The 27,720-nt window shown below is 44.9% G+C and overlaps 3 protein-coding genes across 3 annotated transcripts; 1 reads left to right on the top strand and 2 right to left on the bottom strand.

Moving 5' to 3' along the window:
* The first annotated feature begins 1,384 nt into the window (after positions 1 to 1,384).
* On the top strand, positions 1,385 to 2,270 carry LOC127329917 (ribonuclease 1). Its single transcript, XM_051356321.2, has 2 exons — positions 1,385 to 1,542; positions 1,640 to 2,270. Exons 1-2 carry the CDS (start codon positions 1,435 to 1,437, stop codon positions 2,246 to 2,248), a joined length of 717 nt encoding a protein of 238 aa, XP_051212281.1. The 5' UTR covers positions 1,385 to 1,434; the 3' UTR covers positions 2,249 to 2,270.
* Positions 2,271 to 20,751: 18,481 nt separating this feature from the next.
* LOC127332035 (uncharacterized) lies at positions 20,752 to 21,747 on the bottom strand. The gene has a single exon (XM_051358293.2). The coding sequence runs from the start codon at positions 21,670 to 21,672 to the stop codon at positions 20,908 to 20,910; it is 765 nt and encodes a 254-aa protein (XP_051214253.1). The 5' UTR covers positions 21,673 to 21,747; the 3' UTR covers positions 20,752 to 20,907.
* Positions 21,748 to 24,225: 2,478 nt separating this feature from the next.
* LOC127332034 (uncharacterized) lies at positions 24,226 to 26,064 on the bottom strand. Its single transcript, XM_051358291.1, has 2 exons — positions 25,155 to 26,064; positions 24,226 to 25,023 (listed from the first exon to the last, which is right to left on the bottom strand). Exons 1-2 carry the CDS (start codon positions 25,719 to 25,721, stop codon positions 24,358 to 24,360), a joined length of 1,233 nt encoding a protein of 410 aa, XP_051214251.1. The 5' UTR covers positions 25,722 to 26,064; the 3' UTR covers positions 24,226 to 24,357.
* Positions 26,065 to 27,720: the final 1,656 nt, after the last annotated feature.

Here is a 27,720-nt window from a genome sequence, read left to right as displayed (position 1 = left end):
CTACGTCAGGCTTATGTGTCAACCTCGGTGATAACCTCCTCTTGATCGTCCAAGCTGGAACACACGGTATCCCTCTTCAGCGCCGAGGCTGAGTACCATGTCGTGGCCAACGCCTTAGCTGAGGCTAGTTGGATTCGGAAACTACTTAACGAGCTTCATCGACCATCCCCTCCTACTACAATTGTGTCTAGCGACAATGTTAGCAGTGCCTACATGTCCATGAACCCGGTCTAGCATCAGCCTACTAAACACATCGAAGATCGACCTCCACTCCGTTCACGATTGTGTTGCCATGGGCCAAGTCCGCATGCTGCATGTTCCTTTGTCTCGATAGTTCGCTGACATCCTGACGTGGGAGGGCATCAGCCGCCCACGGGGCCTGAGCGGAGCTTGGGTGTTCCAACAACAGCTAGCGATTGGCCGCTGCAACACGTGGTGGTGAGTCTGCCCATGGACCTTGCGGACGTGCAGGTAGACGATGTAAACGATGCGGTGGGGTTCCGCACAACGGAGTACGTAATATCTACTCGGAAGTAAGAAAGCTGCCAACATGGGTTGAAAGCGCGGGGCATCGGTCGAAGAGAGGCACGCATGGGGAGCCCCAGAGGTGGTTGCTGGGAAGTGGGAACAAAGGAGAGACATAGGAGAGAGAGGGCGCGGGGGAGAGGCTGCCATGTATGGTACATAACAAACAACGGACGCGTGCACTGTCTGTGGTGACGCAAAGCTAACCTAGATTTAGGCCAGCTTTAGCTCGAAGCGGACAAAAAAAAAAGAACATGCTGCAATATGGGTGTCTGCATTGGATCGCTGCGTTGAAGAAACAAAAAACCTGTATGTAATTCTGTCAAGAACTTGCAGTTCGAAACCGCCCCACTGTTTAGTGCAATTCAAGTCCGTTTGTCTGATTAATTAGTAAACCATAGCAACTGATCCAGCAACCACATCCACTGTTTCATACTTATCTGTTCCAGGCTTCCAGCTTTCTTTCCAAACTATATATATGTTGCCTCGTGAGGCTCGTGTCTCTTTAGTCCGTAGAATATATTGCAGCCAAACTATGAAGGGACCAATGATCATATATGTAGTATTCGGCTCTGTTAATCAACTCTCAACTTTGGCTTATAATTTCTTTTGAGTAAACCGGGGCAGTTTTAGACAACGGTCCTCGTGATTCTCGTGTCATCGTTGCATCTACCTGCGCTGCAGCATTTGTGCTGATCCCGCGTTCGACCATAATTAGGTGAAGCCGTATGAACACCATTCCGAATTGATCTTACAATATCTGGAATACATATCTGTACGCGATTTTCCATGGTGTGCACGATCGTTATATATAGCGAGATAATGCTCACGCTGCTCCTATAAATGCAGTACCAAGTCCGTACTGCCATTCACAAACCACCAGAGACACAGAGCGGCATTAGGGCAAACATGGGAGTCCATAACTGTTCCATCGTCGTGCTCGTCCTTCTTCCTCTCCTTCTCGCCTCCTCCCCTTCGGCAGCTACCGATTTTGATTTCTTCTACCATGTTCAGCAGGTATGTAACATTATCATTTCTCCACCATTGCCTCGCTCGTCAGGTTGTCTGTTTGAACATAATGAATCAGATGCTGATCCGCTCTTTCTGAATGCAGTGGCCTGGGTCGTTCTGCGACACGAAGGGTGGGTGCTGCTTCCCGGGCAACGTGAAGCCAGCGGCGGACTTCGGCATCCACGGCCTCTGGCCCAACTACGCCGCGTGCCGCCCCGCCGTCGGGAAGAACAAGACGGAGTGCTGGCCTGAGTTCTGCAACGCCGCCGACACTTTCGACCCGTTGCTGGTCAGCGACCTGAAGAACGGAATGGACCGGAACTGGGCGACGCTGTCGTGCAAGAGCAACGACAGCACGGGGTTCTGGAGTCACGAGTGGGAGAAGCACGGCACCTGCTCCAACATGGACCAGCACGCCTACTTCGCGGCGGCGCTCGAGTACAAGGCCCGGTTCAACCTCACGCAGATCCTCCTCGACGCCGGCGTGGTGCCGTCGGACGAGGCGACGTACGGCGTGAGCAGCATCCTGGAAGCTATCACGGTGGCGACGGGGTCGAAGCCCAGCATCGGGTGCAACAAGGGCGTCTCCGGCGAGATGCAGCTGTACGAGGTGTACCAGTGCGTCGACCGCACCGGCACGCGCCCCGTCGACTGCCCGGGGACGGTGCAGGGACGGAAGTGCACCGACACTGTGCAGTTCCCCGCGTTCTGATCGAAGCCTTCATTTTTCGGGCTGTGCGTCTCGCTTATATATATTCCTATCGCAAAGCACTTTTGCATCGGTGTCCCCCTCCTTCAAACTGTGGTGAACTGAAACACATAAATGGCGAAGATCTCTTCTTATCTCTTCGTAACCAGGGCGTAATAATTAGAATAATTAAAAGTGAATACAAAGATATAAGTACAAGTCCTAGAGTAGCCCGTCCGGTTCGTTTTAAGTCTATATTGTTCAGTAGTTAGACACGCAAACAACGGTGTACGTTGAAGATCGAAACGTCCATGGGTAAAATATTTCGTCGGCCACATTAGCTGGTAGGAACATTGAGTACGCATATTATATATATACCAGGGTATATAGGATTTGATATGAATTTTGCGGGGTAAAAAAAGAAGGCAGAGGGGAAAACTTACCCTTCAAGTTTTGGTGAGGGGGGCGACACCGAAGCAAGCCTCATCGCAAAGTTGCACCATCATTAAGCCTGGTCATTGTGGGGAGTAACTTAGACTAGTAACATATGTCATGTTACTAGCCTAAGTTACTAACTTCATAGTGGATAGTAATTTATATATAGTGACATGCATTGTGACATTAGAATGTTGTAGACTCATCTTGCATTGAGGTGTGTGATGTTATGGTAACATAGCTAGTTACCACCCCAATCTCTTTCTTTATTTATTGGCATGGCATGCCACGTCACCAAAATGCATTGAGATGTGTGATGTTACTAGCTAAGTTACTCCCATGTTGGAACATGGAAATAAACATTTTAGCACTTCTTCCATGAACAAGCGTAGCTCTTCGGCTCCTAGGAGATGGTTCCGTGTAACCAGCCGGTTTCACCGGCCGGGCGCCTACCAAAAGAGTTGTACATCAACATTAGGGCATCTCCAGCGGGCCGATGCAATTTGGACAGTTAAAATATTCGTGTACGTCTGTTTGCGTCGGTTCGCGAACGCGAAAATGGTCATGCGTCCGTTTGCATCGGGTGGCTCCAGCAGGCCGATACATTTCCGCCGCGGGCCATTTTAGGTTCAGAAAATTCAGAAAAGAGGTTGTAGCCTCAAATTAGCTCAAATTTGCACGAAATGATAGCCTCAAATTAGCTCAAGCTAAGGTCTAAAATAAGTTCATCACACTTTGCATATGGTATGACGCAAAATAGAGTCCAAAAGGGTCACAACATGGCCAGAACAGCATATGAAGTCCAAAGGAGGCCATGGTGGTAGACATTGGTGTCGTAGATCAGGCGTCTCACGCACGGATTTGGCTCGCTTCTTCGTAAACCAGGCCCTGGTGTCGTCATCCATGCTGGTCAAGTCGGCCAACATGATCCTTGTGTCATCTACACGGGTCTTGGTCTCGGCGTCCATCCTCATGGCGTCAGCGTCACACAATTTGGCCTCGGGGTCTGCCTTTTTGGCCTCGACGTCCATCCTTTGGACCTCAATGACCTCTTTGGTGAGGTTGAGGTAGATGGAAACTGCGTCCTCTTTTTCCAGACGGTTCTTCTCGTCCCTTTTGGCCATGACGGCTAGATTCTCGGCCATCAACTTCTCCAAGCTCAGGGTGAACGCAAGGGCAGCTGCCTCCCGGGTTAGATCGGCTTTGGTAGCCTTATGACCCCAGAGACGAGGTGGAAGGACTTCGTGCCTAGGATCATCGTCTTCGCCGTCGATGATAACCGTTGATGTCCCATTCTTGATAGCTTCATCGTACGCTCTCAGGTCGTCCCGTCCAATAGGCCTACAAATCATCGGATATCAAACGCATGACACATGGCACTCGCACACAGTGAGACAACTTATGTACCGGGTCGTCCATCATCGGGGCAGATGGTGCCATTTCCTCACAGGTTGTGGGGCTCCGGCATGATCTGCTCCGGCACCTGACGCTTCTTGTGTGTCGCGCCCGGGCACGAGTCACCATTTCTCGGCGTCCGGTTGAGGTCGGGAACCGGCCCACGCCGGAGGCGAACCGCGACACCGCGTGGACCTGCGAGGCAGCGGGCGTCCCAGGACGTGGATGGGAACTTACCGAGCTTACCAACGAGGCCGGGGGAGCGACGCCGACGATCCTCTCTTGCTTGATGAAGAGCATGGCCTCCGCATAGGTCTGACGGAGGCCTAGTTGCGCCGCGCCGGCTTTCATGTGCATCTGCCACGCCCGCTGGGTGGCCTCCACGGCGGCGGCCGCTGCATTTTCTGTCCTTCAAATTCTTGGCGCCGGTCGCGACGCTTTGCGGCCTTGGCGCCCTTCTCCTCCTTGGACAACACCTTCTTTGCCGCCTTCGGCTTAGCTTCCCGGCCGCCGGTGGAGGCACGCTTTGCTTCCGCCGGAGCTGCGGCCTCCATTGGGGCTATGATCGTGGCTATGGGGGAGTGTGGAGCGGCGGCGGGTGCGAGGGTTCCCTCGGAATCCATGGTGGTGGCTGCGGCGGCGAGGACGTACATCGCTTCTGGACTGTTCGCGCCGGTCTACTTTGATTTTTAGCGCGGGAATGACAAGTGGCGGGAATTTTATCGGTCTCCCTCCTACTGACGCGCAGGTCCTACGTAAGTTTCGGCGGTCACTTGTTGCGTTCGCGGAGACGCAAACCTGGCGCATATTTGGGCTAGGTTTGCGTCATCACGGACGGCCCGGTCAGTTTGCGTCGCCCCGCTGGAGCAGGACCCATACGCATTTCCGGTCACCGCGGACGAAAACGGTCGCTCAGCGTCCATTTGCGTCGCCCCGTTGGAGATGTCCTTATATGTCCATCCATTTATGCGGAATGACACATTATATCTTGTACGGTTGCATGGGATAGTGTGTGAAGGAGATATGCCCTAGAGGCAATAATAAAGTGGTTATTATTTATATCTTTATGTTTATGATAAATGTTTATATATCATGCTATAATTGTATTAACCGAAACATTAGTACATGTGTGATATGTAGACAACAAGAAGTCCCTAGTATGCCTCTTAAACTAGCTTGTTGATTAATGGATGATTAGTTTCATAATCATGAACATTGGATGTTATTAATAACAAGGTTATATCATTATATGAATGATGTAATGGATACACCCAATTAAGCGTAGCATAAGATCTCGTCATTAAGTTATTTGCTATAACCTTTCGATACATAGTTACCTAGTCCTTATGACCATGAGATCATGTAAATCACTTATACCGGAAAGGTACTTTGATTACACCAAACGCTACTGCGTAAATGAGTGGTTATAAAGGTGGGATTAAGTATCCGGAAAGTATGAGTTGAGGCATATGGATCAATAGAGGGATTTGTCCATCCCGATGACGGATAGATATACTCTGGGCCCTCTCGGTGGAATGTCGTCTAATGTCTTGCAAGCATATGAATGAGTTCATAAGAGACCACATACCACGGTACGAGTAAAGAGTACTTGTCAGGAGACGAGGTTGAACAAGGTATAGAGTGATACCGAAGATCAAACCTCGGACAAGTAAAATATCGCGTGATAAAGGGAATTGGTATTGTATGTGAATGGTTCATTCGATCACTAAAGTCATCGTTGAATATGTGGGAGCCATTATGGATCTCCAGATCCCGCTATTGGTTATTGGTCGGAGTGAGTACTCAACCATGTCCGCATAGTTCACGAACCGTAGGGTGACACACTTAAAGTTGGATGTTGAAAAGGTAGAACTTGAATATGGAATGGAGTTCGAATATTTGTTCGGAGTCCCGGATGAGATCCCGGACATCACGAGGAGTTCCGGAATGGTCCGGAAAATAAGATTCATATATAGGAAGTCGTATTCCAGATTTGGAAATGATCCGGTGCATTTATGGCAGGTTCTAGAAGGTTCTAGAAAAGTCCGAAAGAAATCACCATGGAAAGTAGAGTCCCGGAGGGACTCCACCTTGCATGGCCAGCCAACCCTAAAGGGGAGGAGTCCAAGGTGGACTCCCCTAGGGTGGCCGGCCAACCCCCCTCATGGAAGGGGGGAATCCCACCCCAAGTGGGATTCCCACCTTGGGTAGGTTTCCCTACATATGGGAGGTTTCATTGTTGGGGTCTTATTCGAAGACTTGGATACCAACACTTGGGGATTTCCACCTATATAATGAGGAGGAGAGGGAGGGGGCTGCCCACTCTTGGCCGCACCACCTAGGGCTGCCCTTGGCCGGCGCCCTAGCCTCCCCCTCTCTCCCCAAACCCTAGCGGTCTCTCTCCTCCACCACATCCCGCACGCTTAAGCGAAGCTCCGCCGGATTTCTCCACCACCACCGACACCACGCCGTCGTGCCGTCGGATTCAAGAGGAGCTACTACTTCCGCTGCCCGCTGGAACGGGGAGGTGGACGTCGTCTTCATCAACAACCGAACGTGTGACCGAGTACGGAGGTGCTGCCCGTTCGTGGCGCCGGAACCGATCGTGATCAAGATCTTCTACGCGCTTTTGCAAGTGGCAAGTGAACGTCTACCGCAGCAACAAGAGCCTCCTCTTGTAGGCTTTGGAATCTCTTCAAGGGTGAGACTCGATAAACCCCTCGTTGCTACCGTCTTCTAGATTGCATCTTGGCTTGGATTGCGTGTTCGCGGTAGGAAATTTTTTGTTTTCTATGCAACGTTATCCTACAGTGGTATCAGAGCCGTGTCTATGCATAGATGGTTGCACGAGTAGAACACAATGGTTTTGTGGGCGTTGATGCTCTTGTTATCTTTAGTTTGAGTACTTTGCATCTTTGTGGCATAGTGGGATGAAGCGGCCCTGACTAACTTTACATGACCGCGTTCATGAGACTTGTTCCTCGTTCGACATGCAACTTGTATTGCATAAGAGGCTTTGCGGGTGTCTGTCTCTCCTACTATAGTGAAGATTCAACTTACTCTTCTATTGAAAACATTAGTATCACCATTGTGGTTCATGTTCGTAGGTAGATTAGATCTCTCTCGAAAACCCTAAACCACGTAAAATATGCAAACCAAATTAGAAACGTCTAACTTGTTTTTGCAGGGTTTGGTGATGTGATATGGCCATGATATGATGATGAATATGTATGAGATGATCATTATTGTATTGTGGCAACCGGCAGGAGCCTTATGGTTGTCTTTAATTTTCATGTTGAGTAGTATTTCAAAGTAGTTGTAATAGTTGCTACATGAGGTGAACAACCATGAAGATGGCGCCATGGACCTTGACGCTACGCTGACGATGATGGAGATCATGCCCGAAGATGATGGAGATCATGTCCGTGCTTTGGAGATGAAGATCAAAGGCGCAAAGACAAAAGGGCCATATCATATCACATATGAACTTCATGTGATGTTAATCCTTTTATGCATCTTATTTTGCTTAGAACGCGACGGTAGCATTATAAGATGATCCCTCACATTAATATCAAGATAATAAAGTGTTCTCCCCTCGTATGCACCGTTGTAACAGTTAAATCGCTTCAAAGCATCTCGTGATGATCGGATGTGATAGATTCAACGATTCACATACAACGGGTGTAAGCCATGTTGCACACGCGGAATACTTGGGTTTGCTTGACGAGCCTAGCATGTACAGACATGGCCTCGGGACAACGGAAACCGAAAGGTTGAACACGAGTCATATGGATGATATGATCAACATGTTGATGTTCACCATTGAAGCTACATCATCTCACGTGATGATCGGTTTTTGGTGTAGTGGATTTGGATCGTGTACCACTTAACAACTATGAGGGATGTTGTATTAAGTGGGAGTTCATTAGTAATTAGATTAAAACATGAACTAATTATCATAAACATAGTTTGAGTAGTATTTTGAATTAATTTCGTAGTATTGGCATCCGTTTACTACTATGCGCTAGTCTTGTAATTGAGATAGAAATACTGTTAAAATCTGACAAGAAACTTTACGGTTTGGTACCGTATTGTTAAAGAATCAAGAATTAATTAAGTCCTATTGCAAACTTTTAGTAAACCTCACATTGTTGATTCAAAGAGTTATGGTTTCAATTAGTACCTAAAATTATCTTGTCTCCGTAAAACTTGAAGTTCAAATTTGTTTGAAAAGTAAGGAGCTGAAAATTTAGTTTTCAGAAATAATCAAGATATGAGATATATGTGATATCTAAGACCTTATTGCAAGATGATAGAATATAATTTGGTGAGACTACATGAACTCATAAGTTTTATGGGAATGTACGAAGGTTGAAGACGCAAGGCGTCACAATCCTCCAACTATTGGGGCACTAATGATATTCGCATATCCATGAAGTTATCATCCTTAGTATGCACCGTTGCTAAGACTCGTCGTTTCGAAGCATTACGTGATGATCGGGTGTTATAGATTCTACGTGTGCTTACAACGGATGCAAGCCAGATTTACACATGCGAATACTAAGGTTAAACTTTATGAGCCTACCATGTACAGACATGGTCTCAAAAAGGTTGTCATGAATTGATGGATAAAATTATGAGTGAAATTGTTCATCATAGTTACTAATAAGTGAAATCTAGAACACTTGTCATATGATGATCAACTTCAAAGTAAGAACCTCAAGGTTATTGGTATTTGACCAACAAACCTAGAAGTTATTGATATTGAAGTGTTTTTCTGAATGATGAGGAAAGCTAAAAGAGAAACTGCAAAAGATATTTTGGCAGAAAGAAAGAAAAGACTAGAAAGTCTAGCTCAGGTGTATATAAATGATATACATGTTATGGTTGTATTCCTAGTTAAGTCACACAATGAAATTATTAGGTATTAGTACTATATTGGTTGGTATGAAGTGTCATACAAAACAACGCAATACAAGAATACAATGGCCTAAGTAACTGACAAGGAATATGATAAGAATGCACGCCTGGAACAAAATAAAGTGTTATTATGTTCGTCGTTAGCATTCTATCTAGCCCTTAGAATTTATAATAAAGAACTTAATAATTGTTATTTTGCTCTGGTCAAATGAAAACAATGAGTTGTTTAAATTATGACATTACTCCATGTAAAATGGATAAGTTATTATAAATCTTAATGGTGAAACACACATACATAACACTGACGCTAAAAATGCCATAAGGCAAATGATTTGAATTCCACTTATTTGTGGAACCGCAATTTAGGTCATGTTAGAAAGGATCGCATGAAGGAACTCCATGCAAATGGATTTTTTGGAGTCATTCGATTTGTTGAATCGTTTGGCACTTGCAAAATCTTTTCTAAAAGGTAATGACTGAAATACCGTTCATAGGCCGAAGAGTTGAACGTGCAACTAACTGAGTGAAAACATACATAATGATATATGTGGTTCACTGGGCATAGTTGTGTGCGGAAGATTCTTCTACTTCATGAAAACTTTCGAACAATGAATTGAGTATATATGTGGATATATTCAATAAGGAAAAGTTTGAAACATTTGAATAGGATTCAAATAAATTTCAGCATGAAGTGGAAATCATCGTAATAGAAAAATCAAATATCTATGATTGGATCATGGTGGAAATATTTGAATTACGAGTTTTAGCGAACATCTAAGAGAGTTATGAAATTGTTCTACAACTCACATTTCTTGGAGTATCATAATGATGATATAGTATCCGAGATATGTATCCAAACCTTGTTGGATTAATGATGAGATAAAATATTATGACGCCATTATATTTTTGTGGATTATGCTTTAGTGACTACCGCTTTTACACTGAATAGAGCATCATCATGATCCATTGAAATGACACCATACGAGTTATGGCATGGGTATAAACCTTAATAGTCCTTTCTTTAAATTTTGGTCTAAGAGTTTTCAACCAAAATCGGATGAATGTCTTTGTTGGTTATCCCAGAGATTTAATTGGGAATTCTTCCCACGAGACAAAAACAAAAGTGTTTGTCAATGTTTCTTATTTCCAAGAAATTATTTCTAGTGAAGTATTTGAGTGGGAGGACAATATAATTAGATAAGGTTTATGAACCTGAGCATAATGATCAGAGTAGCGCAGCATCGGAATTGGTTTCGGAAGCGGCCACGACGATTATGGCTCCCATGACTACAAAGTGTTTTAGCCATGGAGATCGAAGTACATATTGAACCTTGTAGGTATGGTTTACTTTGTGATCAAATAAATGATTTGTGGACAAAGGATTGATTTTGAACAATGATAAACCAACTACAAACAAAGAAGTTATGATGAGCCCTGACTCCGTTGAAATGGCCATGCGCCATGAAATCCATAATAGATGAATATTTTTTGAAAGTAAATGGATCTATAGACTTGGATGAAATATCCTTGAAGAAAGCTCGACTTGTTGAAAAATTGTTTACAACAAAGTTCAAAGAGTTGACTACGATAAGATTAGATCTTCCGTAGCAATGCTTATAGTCTATGTGGATTATTCTAGTAATCACTACATATTTCTTTTATGAGATATGCTAGTAGGATGGCAAAATACACTACTTAACAGAAGTATGTATACAAGATACAACCAATTGTTTTGCTAGTCCGTAGAATACTAGATAGGTATACGAACTTCAATTGTATGAAGTGAGTATCACGGAGTTGGAATCTTCACCAAGATGAAATAGTCAAAGAGTTTTTGATTTCATCAGAGACGATGAAGAGGTTTGCATTTGCAAGAAATTAAGTGGGAGCGCTGAGACATATTTATAATACTTTATGTAGATGACATATAGTTGGTTATAAATGATGTAATTATATACTTGATTAAAAAGGTTTCATTGAGAATTAAATTTCAATGAAAGGATATGGACTGAAACAAATTTAGTGTTAAGATCGATGAAGATAGATTGAAACACAAAATAAGTTTAAGTCAAAGTACATAGAATGGATATTGAAATAGTTCAATATAGAAATATTAAGAAGATGTTCTTGTCATGTGAAGTTTTAACAAGACTTGAGTGTATCTGACACTCAATGAGTAAAAACACATGAGTGATTTTAGATCACGAATAATATGTACACAATCAGATATCTTGTGCTCTAAAATATTATGAGCATATACCAGAATGATTCATGAGATGATCATTGAAAAACAGTAAGAATATTCTTGAAGTACTTAAGAAGAACCAAGAATATATATATAGTTTTGTATGGAGAAATGATAAACAAATCGCTGTAAGATGTTGCACCGATATTTGTTTTGTCACATATGAAAATAAAATTTCAATCTCAAATTAGACTAAGTGTTGTTTTAAAAGGTAGCACAATGAGCTAGAAGTTGTCTATGCTAGATTTAGAATAGTTCTAAATATTGTGACAGATTCTACAAAAGAAGGCAGAATATGTCATTGTTTTGACAAATGACAAAGGATGTTAAAGTCAAGAGGTTCTTTGAGAACTTGGTGTAGTTCCGACAGAGTCAGAATTTTGAAGCTATATTGTGTGTGACAATATTAGTGACATATTTCAGACAGCAGAATTAAGGTTCCACCAGAAGATCAAACATATTTAATGCCGACTCATTTGGAAATGAGTGATGCGTTGAGACGCAAATGAATTACAAAATACATACGTTTCTGAGTGTGTCAGATCCGTTGACTAAAAACCTCTCCAGTGATCAATACATGATAAAACACCGGAAGGCCAAGGTGTAATATCTTTACAAATGTAAACTAGATTATTGACTCTAGTGCAAGTGGGAGACTGAAGGAGATATGCCCTAGAGGCAATAATAAAGTGGTTATTATTTATATCTTTATGTTTATGATAAATGTTTATATATCATGCTATAATTGTATTAACCGAAACATTAGTACATGTGTGATATGTAGACAATAAGAAGTCCCTAGTATGCCTCTTAAACTAGCTTGTTGATTAATGGATGGTTAGTTTCATAATCATGAACATTGGATGTTATTAATAACAAGGTTATATCATTATATGAATGATGTAATGGATACACCCAATTAAGCGTAGCATAAGATCTCGTCATTAAGTTATTTGCTATAAGCTTTCGATACATAGTTACCTAGTCCTTATGACCATGAGATCATGTAAATCACTTATACCGGAAAGGTACTTTGATTACACCAAACGCCACTGCGTAAATGGGTGGTTATAAAGGTGGGATTAAGTATCCGGAAAGTATGAGTTGAGGCATATGGATCAATAGTGGGATTTGTCCATCCCGATGACGGATAGATATACTCTGGGCCCTCTCGGTGGAATGTCGTCTAATGTCTTGCAAGCATATGAATGAGTTCATAAGAGACCACATACCACGGTACGAGTAAAGAGTACTTGTCAGGAGACGAGGTTGAACAAGGTATAGAGTGATACCGAAGATCAAACCTCGGACAAGTAAAATATCGCGTGACAAAGGGAATTGGTATTGTATGTGAATGGTTCATTCGATCACTAAAGTCATCGTTGAATATGTGGGAGCCATTATGGATCTCCAGATCCCGCTATTGGTTATTGGTCGGAGTGAGTACTCAACCATGTCCGCATAGTTCACGAACCGTAGGGTGACACACTTAAAGTTGGATGTTGAAAAGGTAGAACTTGAATATGGAATGGAGTTCGAATATTTGTTCGGAGTCCCGGATGAGATCCCGGACATCACGAGGAGTTCCGGAATGGTCCGGAGAATAAGATTCATATATAGGAAGTCATATTCCAGATTTGGAAATGATCCGGTGCATTTATGGCAGGTTCTAGAAGGTTCTAGAAAAGTCCGAAAGAAATCACCATGGAAAGTAGAGTCCCAGAGGGACTCCACCTTGCATGGCCAGCCAACCCTAAAGGGGAGGAGTCCAAGGTGGACTCCCCTAGGGTGGCCGGCCAACCCCCCTCATGGAAGGGGGGAATCCCACCCCAAGTGGGATTCCCACCTTGGGTAGGTTTCCCTACATATGGGAGGTTTCATTGTTGGGGTCTTATTCGAAGACTTGGATACCAACACTTGGGGATTTCCACCTATATAATGAGGAGGAGAGGGAGGGGGCTGCCCACTCTTGGCCGCACCACCTAGGGCTGCCCTTGGCCGGCGCCCTAGCCTCCCCCTCTCTCCCCAAACCCTAGCGGTCTCTCTCCTCCACCACATCCCGCACGCTTAAGCGAAGCTCCGCCGGATTTCTCCACCACCACCGACACCACGCCGTCGTGCTGTCGGATTCAAGAGGAGCTACTACTTCCGCTGCCCGCTGGAACGGGGAGGTGGACGTCGTCTTCATCAACAACCGAACGTGTGACCGAGTACGGAGGTGCTGCCCGTTCGTGGCGCCGGAACCGATCGTGATCAAGATCTTCTACGCGCTTTTGCAAGCGGCAAGTGAACGTCTACCGCAGCAACAAGAGCCTCCTCTTGTAGGCTTTGGAATCTCTTCAAGGGTGAGACTCGATAAACCCCTCGTTGCTACCGTCTTCTAGATTGCATCTTGGCTTGGATTGCGTGTTCGCGGTAGGAAAATTTTTGTTTTCTATGCAACGTTATCCTACAGTGTGCACACCCAAAACACACATTATATAAATGACTAGTTGGATGCCCATGCGTTGCCACGGATCAATTAAATTAAAACTATCAAAGAAAGTTATGGACATGTTTTTCCATTTGATATGGTTGCCGCTTTTAGACCATCGGCAACACCCCTCTACCCTGGTTTGCGCACTCCCTCTTGCATGTATCCTATCCATTTAAAGAACGCAATGTTTATCTTCGTCCTACCTTCTCATATCTCTCCGTCGCTACTTTACCTTTCCTTTTCCGCTGCTACCTTTTGTTGTTTTGTTGGGCTCCCCCGATCATGACAGTTGAATTTCCAAGTAGTTCGGTGTAGTGCATCACCCTAATGTAGATAGTGAGGCATAAACAACTGCGGAAATTCAATCAATTGTATTATCCTATGCAGTCAGAAGATAATTAATTTGTTCATTCAACAGTACGAGTGAGAATATGACACTTGTTGAAGATCACGAATATCATAATTCAGTTAATACCAAATTTCATCATATTTACACAAAAAAATCCAATCGTACGCCATTGTAAGTTTGGTTACTTCCACTTCAAAATAGTTTTGTTTCTTACGTAGCCAAAAGGACAAAAGAATTAGTGGCATTTCTATCATATCCAACAACCATATTTAATACTACCTCTTGAACCTGAACTTGTGCAAATAACCTTAGAGTTCTGCTCCCTTGAGCATTTCTTTAAATAAAACTGAAAACTTAATTTCAATTTTTTATGAAAATGCAAAACTTATACCTGGATGTAGTCAACTATCAGCGCCGGACCTAGTGTCCCTCAAGCCCGGCGGTCAGCTCGGGCTGCCTGTAGCCCTTTAAATAAATTAAAACTTAATTTCAAAGCTTAAAAAACTAAAAAAAAAATCTAGATGTAGTCAACTATCGGTGGCGGACCTAGTGTCCCTCAAGCCCGGGCGGCCATCCAGGCTGGCCAACAGCGCAAAGCCTGTGTTTTATTACTATTTTCTACTGTGATCTTTTACATAAATTTAGCATCTTAAGCTTGATGGACTGGATTCTAGAAATTTATGGATTCGCCACTATCAACTATGCGCGTGCAAATTTTTATGTGAAATATCTTGTATTTTAGGCTTAACAAAAAGCACAAATTGGACAAATTAAAAATATTCGAAAGTGGCATGGTTCATGCTCACATATCTGTATTTTTAGCATTTTTGAAGAGGATTGAATACAAGGTTTTTCATTTTAAAAAATTGCATACACGAAGAAATCATTGAGTACATTTGTTTCAAAAATAATTTGAATTAAAATGATTTTTTCAAAGTTTTGAAAAACGACTTTCATAAAACTCTGTGCCAAAATGACACGCTCATACCATGCCGACTGAGGATATGGCTTGAATAGAAATGTAGAATCATATCAATCACTATCCTCTAGCTCACACGTCTTGATCCCAACTAAGACTTGATACATTTCTGCACCATCCGTAAATACATGTGGAGAACTCAAGTGCAAAGGTTGAAAATATTTTGATGAACATGCATAGCAATATATAGCATGGCCATCCCTATCGAGTGTCGACCAACACACTTCTGGCATTATTTGATTTGTTATTATGCTCTTCTGAGTGCATATCAGTACATCATCTACGAGGTGCCGCACATGTCAGTACCTAGTACTTCTTCACCGGTGGCGCCATGAACTCGAAGCCATCTGAGCTCGCATCTCCATGTGCGTCATGATCTAGATGTTACTGGTGAGCACCAATGCACGATGCGCTGCACACAGAGCCCGTAAGTGGTCGAATCGTGTGAGCCCGTAGTCAACTGCCAAGTTGGTGCCATGCACGTGCTGGTTGAGCGGCAGCAGAACGGCCTACAAGTTGTTGACGGGCACCACGGAATTGAGAGCCCTTTCTTGGCCATGCCCACATCCTCCACGGTGAAGTTGGCGAACTCGTGGAACCCGATGAAGCTGGCAATGCATGCAGCGACCGGGGCCAGATCCGGGTTGTTGCCGGCGACGAGGTCGAACCGTGTGATCCCGTACTCCATAGCGTTGGGTCTGCCCACGCCCTTTTTACTCTGGTGGGATCGGAAGGGCACGTCTATCTCGTCCGGATAGCTGACTAAGCGGAGCAAGACGTCGTCGTAGGGCTCGACCTTGGCGAGGTCCAGCCGCGGTGGAGGTAGGCAGGGGAGAAGGCCGGCCGGCGCGCGCTGGCGCGGAAGGTCTTGGCGGCGTCGACGCATAGCCGAGCGGAGCGCACCAGAGGCCTTGAGCCGTGCGTCGACTTCTACCCGCGTATGAACATAGTAACGAACGAACAAATTAGATGGATGATCCGAGTTTTTGTGAGCCGCTCTACGGAAATATTTAGTTTGATTGACATGATATTTGTTAGGCAAAACAAGGAAATAATTGGCTTGATCAACCGCAATATTTTATGAGGAGAAGGAAATATTACTTTCTTTACCTATCATAGCTTTCCAAGTTTAGAAACGGTCGATTCGAAATATAAGATAGCTTGAGCTTTCCACCTTAAGGGGTACGGAAATGCATCGGATGGTGTATGTGAATCAAATGTTTAGCTGAGACGGTTGAATGGTTGTGATTCTTCCGATGTTTGATGTCAAAGTGACACACCATCCCCAACTCCAATATAATAGTAAAGATAATATGCTAGAAAATGGATACAATGTATAAAAAGTCTAGTTTGTTATACTTACTTATACCATTGAATTCTCGAAATGCTCAGGTATGTAACGATATGAAATGAGAACCCGGCACAGAGGGATCCGCTCATGTTAATTCTTGCAAACTCGGCAAGTGCCATATCCCACTACCGAAAAATATTCCATTCCCGTGCGGCCAAACTTTTGCCGTGCGCCAAGAAGCGTGGAACACAGGAAAGGCATCCTTTGCCGTCTTTCGCACAGTTAAGCTCACGGTAAAGATTGCAGACACGACAAAATACATGAAAACACACGGTAAAGAAGGAGACACGGAAAAATCCTAGAAAAACACACGACAAAGCACAAACACGGCAAAGAGCTGCGCCACGTGTTGTTTCTCCCCATATTTGACGAAGTTGTTACAGCGGCACACCACTTCGCCGCCACTTTTTCGCGGGCGCCATTTCTTCCAGACTAAAGTTTCGCGGGTGGGAGGAATTTCTCGCGTTTCCTTTGCCGTTTCCTCTGACAAAATGCACGGCAAATGACCTTCTTTGCCGTGTGTTTTCTGCTGGCACACGGCGAAGAATTTTTTTTCCTTCCATTTTCTCCTTTGCTAATTCCTTTCCGCCGTTGTTTCTCGCTCACACCACTACTTATAGCCATGTATCTCCCTCCACTAGTTTCCCGCCGCCAATAACCACTAGTGGAGGAGAGGCCTTTCGTCCCAAGCCCCTGGGAGCAAATGTCCCCGTTTTGAACCAAACCGGGACCAATGGGGGGCATTGGTCCCGGTTCATCATGAAAACCCTTTAGTCCCGGTTCATTTGGACACTTTAGTCCTGGTTGGTAATACAATACGGGACTAAAGGGTGTCCTATGGGGCAAAAGCCTTTAGTCCCGGTTCGTATTACCAACCGGGACTAAAGGTCTACCCTGCCAAGGGCTTGGTGCATCTTTTTGGTCTTTTCGGCCTTGTCATCGCTTTACCCCTAGTTACCAAAAACTCTATTCGTATTTGTGTGCTTCTACTTGCTACTCTATTTGTGGGTCTCCCACCCTGGTTTGTAATAAGACCTCTTATTAGTAGCATATGTGGTTTTCGGTATTATCTATCATGGCTACACCATCTAGTTGGAGTCATATTTGTTGGAGTTTGGGTGTTCTCAAGGCAAAGGTATGACTCATGTATTCAAACTCCTTGTATCATAATGTTTTGCCTCTAGTTGTGCATATGCTATGATCTATGTCATATATCCTTGTTGCATATGTGCTTGGTTTTAAAATCTAGGGGGAGTTATGTACCTAGGATGTTGTGCATTTGTATTCAAATGCATATTCAAACTATGCACACATCTAGGGGGAGCTCCTTCTATATTTTACAAATCTTGGATCTTATCATAATATCTTGTGCTATATCGCAAATTCTTGTGTTGTCATCAAACACCAAAAAGGGGGAGATTAAAAGAGCAAAATATATCCATAAGTGTTTTGTGTGTTTGTTGACAACACTCGAATGTATTTCACCGTGTGAATAGTTTGTTTTGGAAAGATTTCAGGTGCACGGTGGCCTCGCTGATCATCTCAGGAGTGGAAGACTCAATATTTGTTGATAGGTTTTCTGGTTTTGTGTGTGTGTGTCGCGAGGCGACGTGGTAGGAGAGGAAAAGAGGGAAAAGCAGTTCCATCTTGACCGGTAGTACCGGTACCAGTAGCGGTAGTACCGCTATCACCACTGGTACTGGTACTGACATCGCTCTGACATTGACATGTGGAAAGGTCTGCATAAGGTATTGCGGTAACTTTACGGTACCTCAAGCGGTAGTACCGCTCCCAAGCGGTACTTCCGACTTGGTACCGCATAGGTACCGTATCTGCCAATACGGCACTGCCGCCCTGGTACCGCTGTGGTACCATGAGGTGTCTAGTAAGCCCTGGTGACCCTTACGGTACCTAAGCGGTGCCGGAAGCGGTTGTACCACTTGTGCCCCACGTGGCACTTCTACAGGCCGATTCGAAACTCAGAGCAGTAGTACCGGTTGTGCGGGAAATGCACCTAACGGTTGGATTTGAGGGCCCCTATAAAAGGGGGCCTTCTTCCCCAGCTCGATCTAAGTCTTCTATTTCTCTCTCATCCATTTTTTTGAGCTCAATTTCTTGAGGATCTCCCTCTCCATCCAATCAATCATGCCCAAACTTTGAGGGTTGGTGGAGGACACCCCGATCTATTGTTCTACCAAGAGAGATTTCACCAATACCACCTAGTCCTTAGTGGATCTTGATGTTAGGGTTCCTTTGTGGGACTCCTTGGAGACATGATCCTATGGAGGCTAGCTTGGAGTTGTGCTAGCCCCATAGGGTGTTGGGAGGCTCCGTCGTTGTGGAGCTCGCCCCAACCTTGTGAAGGAACCGCCGCCTCGACCGACTACTTAGCGGAGAAGAGAAAGCTCCTTCGTGGGGGTTTATCGAGGAAGAAGGTGAGGCTTGTGTGGCCTTTGGACCTTTGTGGTCCGCACCTCCTCAACACAGACGTACTCCCTCTTCTGGGAGAAATTGCAGGAAACATATCGCGTCTCCTCTTTGTTCCCCAGTTGTCCCGCTCCTCTCTCTTACTCCTTTGTGGTTCCTTTACTTGTTGCATTGCATAGCATAATCCTAGGTTCACCGTAGTCACTAAAGCTTTCACCTTTACTTCCGCATCGCATATAAAACAGAAAAAGACATAAAAATGGTTAGCGCCTATTCACGCCCCCCTCTAGTCGCGCCTACGATCATTCACCGGTGAGATTGACAACCTCACTGTAACGCTGGGGAAAAGTATTTTGGTTGTGTTGTGTGCAGGTTTCACGTTGTTGCTGACCCGGTAGTGCGCCCTGCTAATAGTCGGCTAGCAGCACCTTTAGGAGTCATGCTTTTCTCCTACTGTTCGATTAAACCTTGGTTTCTTACTGAGGGAAAACTTGTTGTTGTGATCATCATACCTTCCTCTTGGGGTTCCCCAATGGTGTGCAATCTACGGTCATCAGTGCAGAGGCTGGGAACTAAAATTCTCCCTAGTTTTAAAGCTGGACCCCCCATCGCTCTCGCCAAGGTGACCCGGGGGCGACCCTCCTCCCGTAACCCTAGCGCCGTCGGGGCCTCTCCTCCCCCGCACCACCGCCGGAGGAAGCTGTCGGCCAAAGCCCAGGCGATCGGCGATAGCGGACGGGCGTTTCTCGCGGCTCCCTCGTGTCCTTGGCGGTGGAGCGGGGTGGGACATGGTGATGCGCTGTCTTGTGCGCGGTTCTCCGGGAGTATTTCGCGGCCCTGCGAGCGGTGGTGGGCGCCTCCGGCAGCAGATGTGCGGGTTGGGGCGGGCTCGATAGGGTCAAACCATAGGTTCTCTCCTCCTTGCCTTCTCCGTGGTGTTGGCGGCCGGCGGTGGAGGGCTGGTTGTGGGGCTGCGGCGTACCCATGCTTTTATTCCGACCGTTTTAGTCTGGAAGGAGCGGCCCGGAGCTCTGTTCTGTGTTGATATCAAGTGACATTTTGGTCCATGGTGAAGTTAGAAGAAGAAAATATCATGAAGGCTGGATTGGAGGACTAGCTAAGGGAGGTTCAAGTCTATGTGTTGTTGAGGGGCTTGCTTGGTGTTCTGGTCTTCACAATAGTGGTATGAAAGTAGGGGCGGCAACACATGTGAAGTTCAAAGTCTTACCTTTCAGGGTGAAAATACAAGGTCTGGTATTAACTGGTTGTGCCTAGCAATGACCTTGTTGAAGGCAGTGCTTTGAGAGCGGGGACTACCTTCAGAGTGAAAACCTAAGATCTTTGATCAGGTGACGACGGCGCTGGTGTACTCGCTTTTGGAGTGTCTTAATTTCAGATGTTTTCATGGCGGTGGAAATATTGTTGTTGCTAGGGTTGGGATGTTATTTCTTAGTTTTCTTTTTCTCTTTTTTAGCTATGTGTATCTGTACTGCCATTAGGGTATTGCGTTGTTGCAGTTAATATATTCCTTTTATCGAAAAAAATGGTGTGTGATCATCCACCGTCGTTTGTGAGTTTATGTCGCTTGATTTGCTGAATGGATGTTACAGCTGATTGGGCTAGCTTGCTCAATGATACAGTTTACTTCAGATCATTCAGGTAATTAAGAGATAGATTGCTTTTGAAGTGGACAAGCAAACTCTTAACTTATATGTTTACGAGTTGGTTGATCTGCCTGAGATAACCTAGAATCATTCTCTTGCAAACATCGATGTCGTATTAGCGGCTTAACGAGCGCGGCGTGCCGCAGCGCCACACCTTCCAAGTCACAGATAATAGAACACATGAAATAATTACCGCATGTAGACATCAAGGATGCAAATTTGTACATAACCAAACATGCTTGGTCTACATGATCCGCAAAACACAGTTTATATTCAGGTCATCATGTATGTAAAGGGAAATTTTATATATAGTAGGGAAAGTATGGTATATCCATGAAGTTACATAACGCGATTGAACGCACCAACTGACTGTGAGGTACAGTGAACTTGGACAAGAACGTGAGCTCAGTTAAGGTGGAAACAATCATGCGCTGACAGATCATTAAGCGTCTGTCACGACTTTGTTGCTTCCAGATACAACATGGTTGCTCCCAGATACGGTATTGTTGCTCCCGGAGACAGTATTGTGCCCCCCGGATACGGTATGAAAGCTCCCGGATACATTATTATCGTTCCCGGATACGTTGTTGTTGTTGTCTGTAACGATATGGTTTGTCCCTGATACGACATGGTTGCTGCCGGTTACGGTATTGTCATTCCCACTTACGACAGTGTTGTTGCTCCCAGACACACTATTGTTGTCCCCAGATATGACGGTGTTGTCATTCCCAGCAAGAACATTTTTGCTCCCGGATCTGACAGTATTGTTGCTCCCAGAAATTGTATTGGGCTGCTCGTCGAGTGATCTTCTGTTACGCATCACATGCAATGGCATGTTGGTGATGCCTTTGAGCTGTACCTGCAGATTCTTGGGTACCTCGCCAACCAATGCATTACCTGAAAGATCCAAGTAGCGTAGGTGGTGAAGCTGACAAATCCATGACGGGATTGGCCCCGTGAGGCCGCTCCTGGGGAGCCACAAAGCCGTGACACGGCCGCTGGCACCGTCGCAGCCAACGCCTTCCCAATCGCAGCATGAGGCGCCTGACCACGCGGCGCGGAGGCTGAGTGCGCCGCCGCCGCCCAGGTTCTCAGCGAAGCCCCGCAGCGCGCGGAGGTCATCGCGGTGGCATGGCGTCGCCGTCGCCGTGCCGGCCGCCGACAAGAGGAACGCGAAGGAGAGCAGCAGCATCAAGCATTTCGCCATGGATTCAGCAGTGCTATGCTATAGATGGATTCAATAAGAAACCTTTCCTGCAATGCAAGTGACTCGCAAGTGTTGTTGTCTGGGTGGTGCATGTGCATCCCATCTTATAGTGTGCTGTGTGTTTGTAAGCATGCGAGGTTGCAAGGGGCTCAGTACTAGCTAGTTTGTGGCCCACAACTGCCTCCCAATTCAACCTTCGTTTTTGTTGTTGTGCGTCGACTGAAATCCGTGGCTGGCATGGACCAATTCTAGTCCATGAACCTACCATATAGGGTCGGAGGTGAGCTGGATAGGTAATTAGATAAGAGAGGCCACATTGCAGTATGAGGACACAAAATATCCTTTGGAAGATTTTATTATGCAGACACGGACGATGAATCTATCTTAGAGAGACGATGGCGAGCTGTGTAACTGACAGGCTTGGCTCTTGGCTGCGTTGTCATTTCCCCGTGACCAGTCCAATAATGCGGCGTGCGAATTGTCATCAAAGTCAGACTTTAATTTGCTCCTGCTAGTACTTATATATAGATATATATAGCCGAGCTATTCTATAACCGGTTGTAGTGCAGTAATCTACAACCGATTATGAACTTCTTTCATAAATGCAGATGAACTTCCCATGTACTTCCTTAAACTCTTGAATTTCCCGCTATAGTACTTATATCTACTGTTTTTCACTACGGTTTTTCAATAGCTAATCGGAATTGAGAAAATGATATACCGTTGGATAGCTACAGAAATTGTGAAACATTTTTGTATTTATTATTTTTTGAAATTTATACAGTTTTAAAGTAATCTCAAATATACTAATCTAAAATCTAGGAGAAACCTGTTAATAGTATTGATATTCTTAATATCAAGATAGTGAGGATTAATAAGTATGGTAAAGGTTGGGGTGCAAATACTTTTGGTACTTTGGTAGTAATAAAAAGAGGAAGTTAGAGCTCAAGAAGGAGCTTTTGGTGCTGGAATTTCCAGAGGAGAATGGGAAGTTAACTACAGATGAAATGTCTTACAGAGTTAAGATGCAGGAAGAATTGTTTAAACTTTATGAGGAGGAGGAAAGTTATTGCCATCAAAAGGCCCATGGAAATGGTTGTTAGAAGAGGATCAAAATACTGCTTACTTTCATATAATTGCTAATGGGAGGACTCTCCTTGGATAATAATGGTATCATTGTGGAAGGGACTTACAACTCGGTCAATCATGCTACTGAAGTATTATAAAGATCTTTTTGGTCCTGCCCATGGCAATTTTTTCCGTATTGACCAAAACTTATGGAGTCCTAATGAAAAGCTTAATGAGGAAGATAATAGTGATATGATAAAACCTTTTTCTGAACATGAGGTGAAATATGCCTTATTTGCAACGGAGAAAAAATCTCCTGGAACTGATAGTATCCCAATAGAATTCTATTCGCACTGTTTGGAATTTGTTAAAAATGATATCATGGTTATTTGTGGTTTGTATGTTACAAAGACTTTGTATTTCCGTTATGTGCAGCAATGGAAAGGGGTAGCCCGTTTGAAAAAAAAAAAAACTACCTTGATACGATCTAGCTACTACTCTACAAGATCGACTGAATCGATCAGGTCATGAAGCGCGTCCTGGAGCACTTAACGCTTGCTAATAGCCAAAGGCTCATATAGATTGGTTGATTTGTACACACATATGTATGAATGCTAATAGCACCAAACCTAGTAGGATTATGAACCATATTTGTTATTCTACTCATACATTTGCAATAATCATGCTTATTTTCAACATTCACCCCTCTAAGCATGATATGCCCTTCTACACCGACCAGGCTCCCAAATACAGCAGCCGCTACTTGTTATCCTCGGTACTACCAATGTCGCTCATGTCGCTCATTTCTCATAGTAATTGAAAAAAATGTGAAATGTATGCAGGTTTTTTTTCTCGGTAGACCGGTATTGCCTTTTTTTGGAAATATAAAAAAAAACTTGATCGTATGTTCGTATTTATGCCACCACCGACGGTTTATGACATAAATATATTTCGGTTGCATGTTAATTAAAATTTTACAATTATTTATTGAATTGGTAAACAGATTTTATCGAAGTACACATAATTTTTTTGCTGTGGCATTCCCTTTAGTAATATCCTAAGTCCGCCACTGCATGTGAGGGGAAGTTTTAGGGAATAGAAAAAGTAATCAACGACAAAACACAGAAAACATATGCAAAAACAATCATTGGAATCGTACACCAATCTATATTGTGACTTCATGCAAAAAAAAAGTTCCATAGTGGCTTCATCCTCTATCAGATATCTCCTACAACAGTTAAGGACGGATGATTAGAGCAACTTTGAACAAAATTGAGCAAATTTTTCTGCAACACACGGCCTTGTGCTAGTAGACACTAAAATTTTGGTTTGGTTACCACAGCACCCCAACTCACTTGCAGAACAAACACAAGCATTGTCTACTATAAAATTATGCTGCATCCAAGCTTGAAACAAAAAATATGAGAATCAAGGCAAGAATAAAATAATAGCATTCAATAAAGCAAAAATGATCAAAGAAGCAAATGTCTCAAGCAGCATAAAACATGATGAAAAATTGTTGTCCATACATAAAAGAGCTCCCTAACCAACAATCACTCAAAGATTTGCATGCCGCCGTTATAGCATACATTGCAGTGACAGAGCCTACTCAATTTGTCAGGTTTCCCTTGACAGAGCTATAACCGGCACAATCTCTAATTTTCGGGACTTGATCTTGTCTAGAAGTACAAACGCTTCCTTTATGAGGGAACCTAGAGTCACATCGCTCCTTTTTTCGACAACACCATGATCGCGGCCAGCACTTGAGATAATCATGAGTCCGTCAAAATCCGACATTTTCTCTAAAGCTTTGGACAGTGAGATCTTCAAGCTCTCCATGTCTTCGTCCCAGTGCCAATCTATGCTTTTCATTATTGCAATGACTATCTTAGTGGTAAGCTTAAGCATTCTCAAGCAGTCAACCGGCGGATGAGCCGAAAGTCTGTACCTTTCAACCATCTCCTTGAGTTTCCTTGCCAGACTGAATACACTGTCTTGAGGGGCAATTGCAACAACTTTTTGAGGCAAGTTCGGATCTGCATCGATCAGTTTATCAAAAACCATCACACTGAAGGATAACAGTTCTGCCTGCAATTGACCATCGTTGCAGTGCACATCGCCTGGCTCGGCAGAAGTGTAATAGTTCCGGATACTATCTTGTGAATCATCACCACGCTGCCCTTTTTCTAAGTCACAAGACTCACAACTGGCTTGAGTGGACAAGCCCGTGTCTTCTGCTGCTTCTTTTGTATTCGGACCATAGTGAAGTACCTCCCTGAGTACCTGACATGCATAGTAAGTTTAATAAGCTTGACAAACAATTCAAGACAGGGTCAGCTCACCCCATATTGTATAGGAGAGGAGGTTGATCGAAATGAAACGGAAGAGCATTTTACTAATTTGGCACACATTACCTTTGGCATCACGTCAATCATGATTTCTTTGAGTCTTTTGACACATTCATCATCCTCATCCGTGTAATGACGAATACATAGGCTCTCCAGAATCCACGCGGCGGTTATTCTGCATTCATTGCTTTCGTCTTGTAAGAGCACTTCAGTAAGTCGTCTAACAAAATCATCATTTTTATTTAAGATGATCTTGGCATTGTGTTCGCTTTCGACAGACAGTGTGGCAAGCTTTTCACCTGCCAATCCTCTGATGTGGCTGTCCTTATTAGCAGTGAAGATGGCTAGCAGTTTGCAGATGAAACTTTCTCTGTTCTCCATGTCTAGCTGTGTGAGGATCTTGATGGCTAGTACACACAGCTCTTCACCACAATCCTCACAATCTAGGATTATTTGCATGGTGCGCATCGCTGTACAGTTTCCCGAGATTTCACGACGTAATGCCTCAGCAGTGTTTCCAGCAGCAGTCACGATCTGGCACATGACTTGCAGTGATGCGGCCACTATGGCGGACGTCCATTCATCATGATTGATGCAGTGGAGTAGGTCAGAGCTTATGGGCGCCATGATCATGGAGACAGGCCTTTAGTATTCCATATGGCGTCGCAGTAAGCACGGTCAGCGGAAAGGTTCCCAAGGATACATAGCCCCTGCAGCATCAGCTCTTTGTAGTCGGTGACCCTAGATTTGCCGCCGTCATTGTTGCCATCATATTGGGAACGGGTCTCGAGCATGGAGGATATACACTGAAGACCTCGCGGGAACTGCTCCACGTGGATGTCGCTGGCGAGGTGTGCCACTATCCTCGCGGCGCGCTCCCTCATCTCTCCATCGTACTGGCTCTTTGAATCCAGTGTCTGCAGAAGTTTATGTAGTACGTGGCTACAGGATGCAGACCCAATCATCTGCTTGATTATCGTGCTGAAAGGACGCAGATGTCGCCTAGAGGGGGGGTGAATAGGCGGTTTAAAACTTTTACGAGATGGGCTTAACAAATGCGGAATAAAACTAGCGTTTACTTTTTCAAGCCCAAAGCCTATATACTATGGTTCACCTATGTGTACCAACAACTTATTCTAAACAATACAAGCAACTATGTGATAGCAAGATATATAAACTTATGCTAAGCAATACAAGCAACTATGTGATAGCAAGATATATAACTTCAAGCACGATGGCTATCACAAGGTAAAGTGCATAAGTAAAGAGCTCGGGTATAGAGATAACCGAGGCACGCGGGAGACGATGATTTATCCCGTAGCTCACACTCTTGCGAGTGCTAATCTCCGGTGGAGAGGTGCGGTGGCTTAGTGCTCCCGAACGCCACAAGAGGCTCACCTTGAGGTGTGGTTGCTCGATGCACACCAACGCCACAAAGGCCTCACCCCAAGATGCGGTACTCACACCACACACCGAGCGCCACGAAGGCGCCTCACCTAAATCTCCGGTGACCCTCGCCACAAAGGCCTAGGTCACGGTTCCACTAAGGGATTTCCTTCGAGGCGGAAACCGGGCCTTACACAAAGGTTGGGGCACACATCCACAACTTAATTGGAGGCTCCCAACAAATCACCACAAAGGTCTAGAATCCGTCTAGGGTTCCAAGAACCCAAGAGTAACAACCTTCTTGCTTTCACCTCCACGAATCATCGTGGAGAACTCAAACCGATGCACCAAATGCAATGGCAAGAACACCACAAAGATGCTCAAGTCCTTCTCTCTCAAATTCCAACAAAGCTACAAATGCTATTGGGGGAATAAGAGAGGAAGAACAAAGGGATTCACCAAGAACACCAAGATCAAGATCTAGAGAGTTCCACTCACAAAGAGATGGATTTGATTGGTAGAATTGTAGATCTAGATCTCCTCTTCCTTTTCCCTCAAAAAGGTTCAAGAATCATTGGAGGGATTTGAGGTAGAGGGAGATCTCAAATACTAGCAATGGAGGAGAGCAAAAAGTATGTGAAGCAACAGAAAAACGAGAGGAGGAAGAAGACTATTTAAAGGGGCTGCAGGAAATCTGCCCGTTGGGCTCGTCCAGAGAGAGGCCGGCAGTGCCGGCCCGTTATGGCCGGCAGCAGCCGCCGGGCAGGAAAGGAACGAGCGGCCTCGCCGGGCGAGCGAGGCAGCGCGGGGCGAGCGAGCGAAGCAGCGCGGGCGGCGGGGGAGCGAGCGGAGCAACAAGCGCGCGATCGGGCCCTCGGCGAGCGGCGCGCGGTAGGCGGCCAAGAAGCGGCGGAGCCTCGGGCTCGAGCCGGGCCGGCCCGGCAAAGGCTGCCGGGGGCAGCGCCGAGGTGCCGATCCGCGTGGCCCGGCAAAGTGCTGGCGCGGGGGCGGCAGTGCCGGAGTGGGCCGAGCGGTACTGCCGGCCCATCAAGGGCGGTAGTGCCGGCTGCCTCCTCTTTTTCTTTTTCCTTTAAATCAAATAGAAGATAAACTTCAAAAGACAATATCTAGAGTTTGGAAACTCGGATCAAGACGAAACCAATTTTGTTGGAAAGAGGACGACAAGAGCTACCCAACAAAAAGTGAAAATATGGAAACTAGTTGGGGGTGATTTTCTATTAATTTT

The sequence above is a fragment of the Lolium perenne genome, chromosome 2, assembly GCF_019359855.2.
Source record: "Lolium perenne isolate Kyuss_39 chromosome 2, Kyuss_2.0, whole genome shotgun sequence".
Taxonomy (NCBI): domain Eukaryota; kingdom Viridiplantae; phylum Streptophyta; class Magnoliopsida; order Poales; family Poaceae; genus Lolium; species Lolium perenne.
This window is presented reverse-complemented; position numbering and strand designations above follow the sequence as displayed.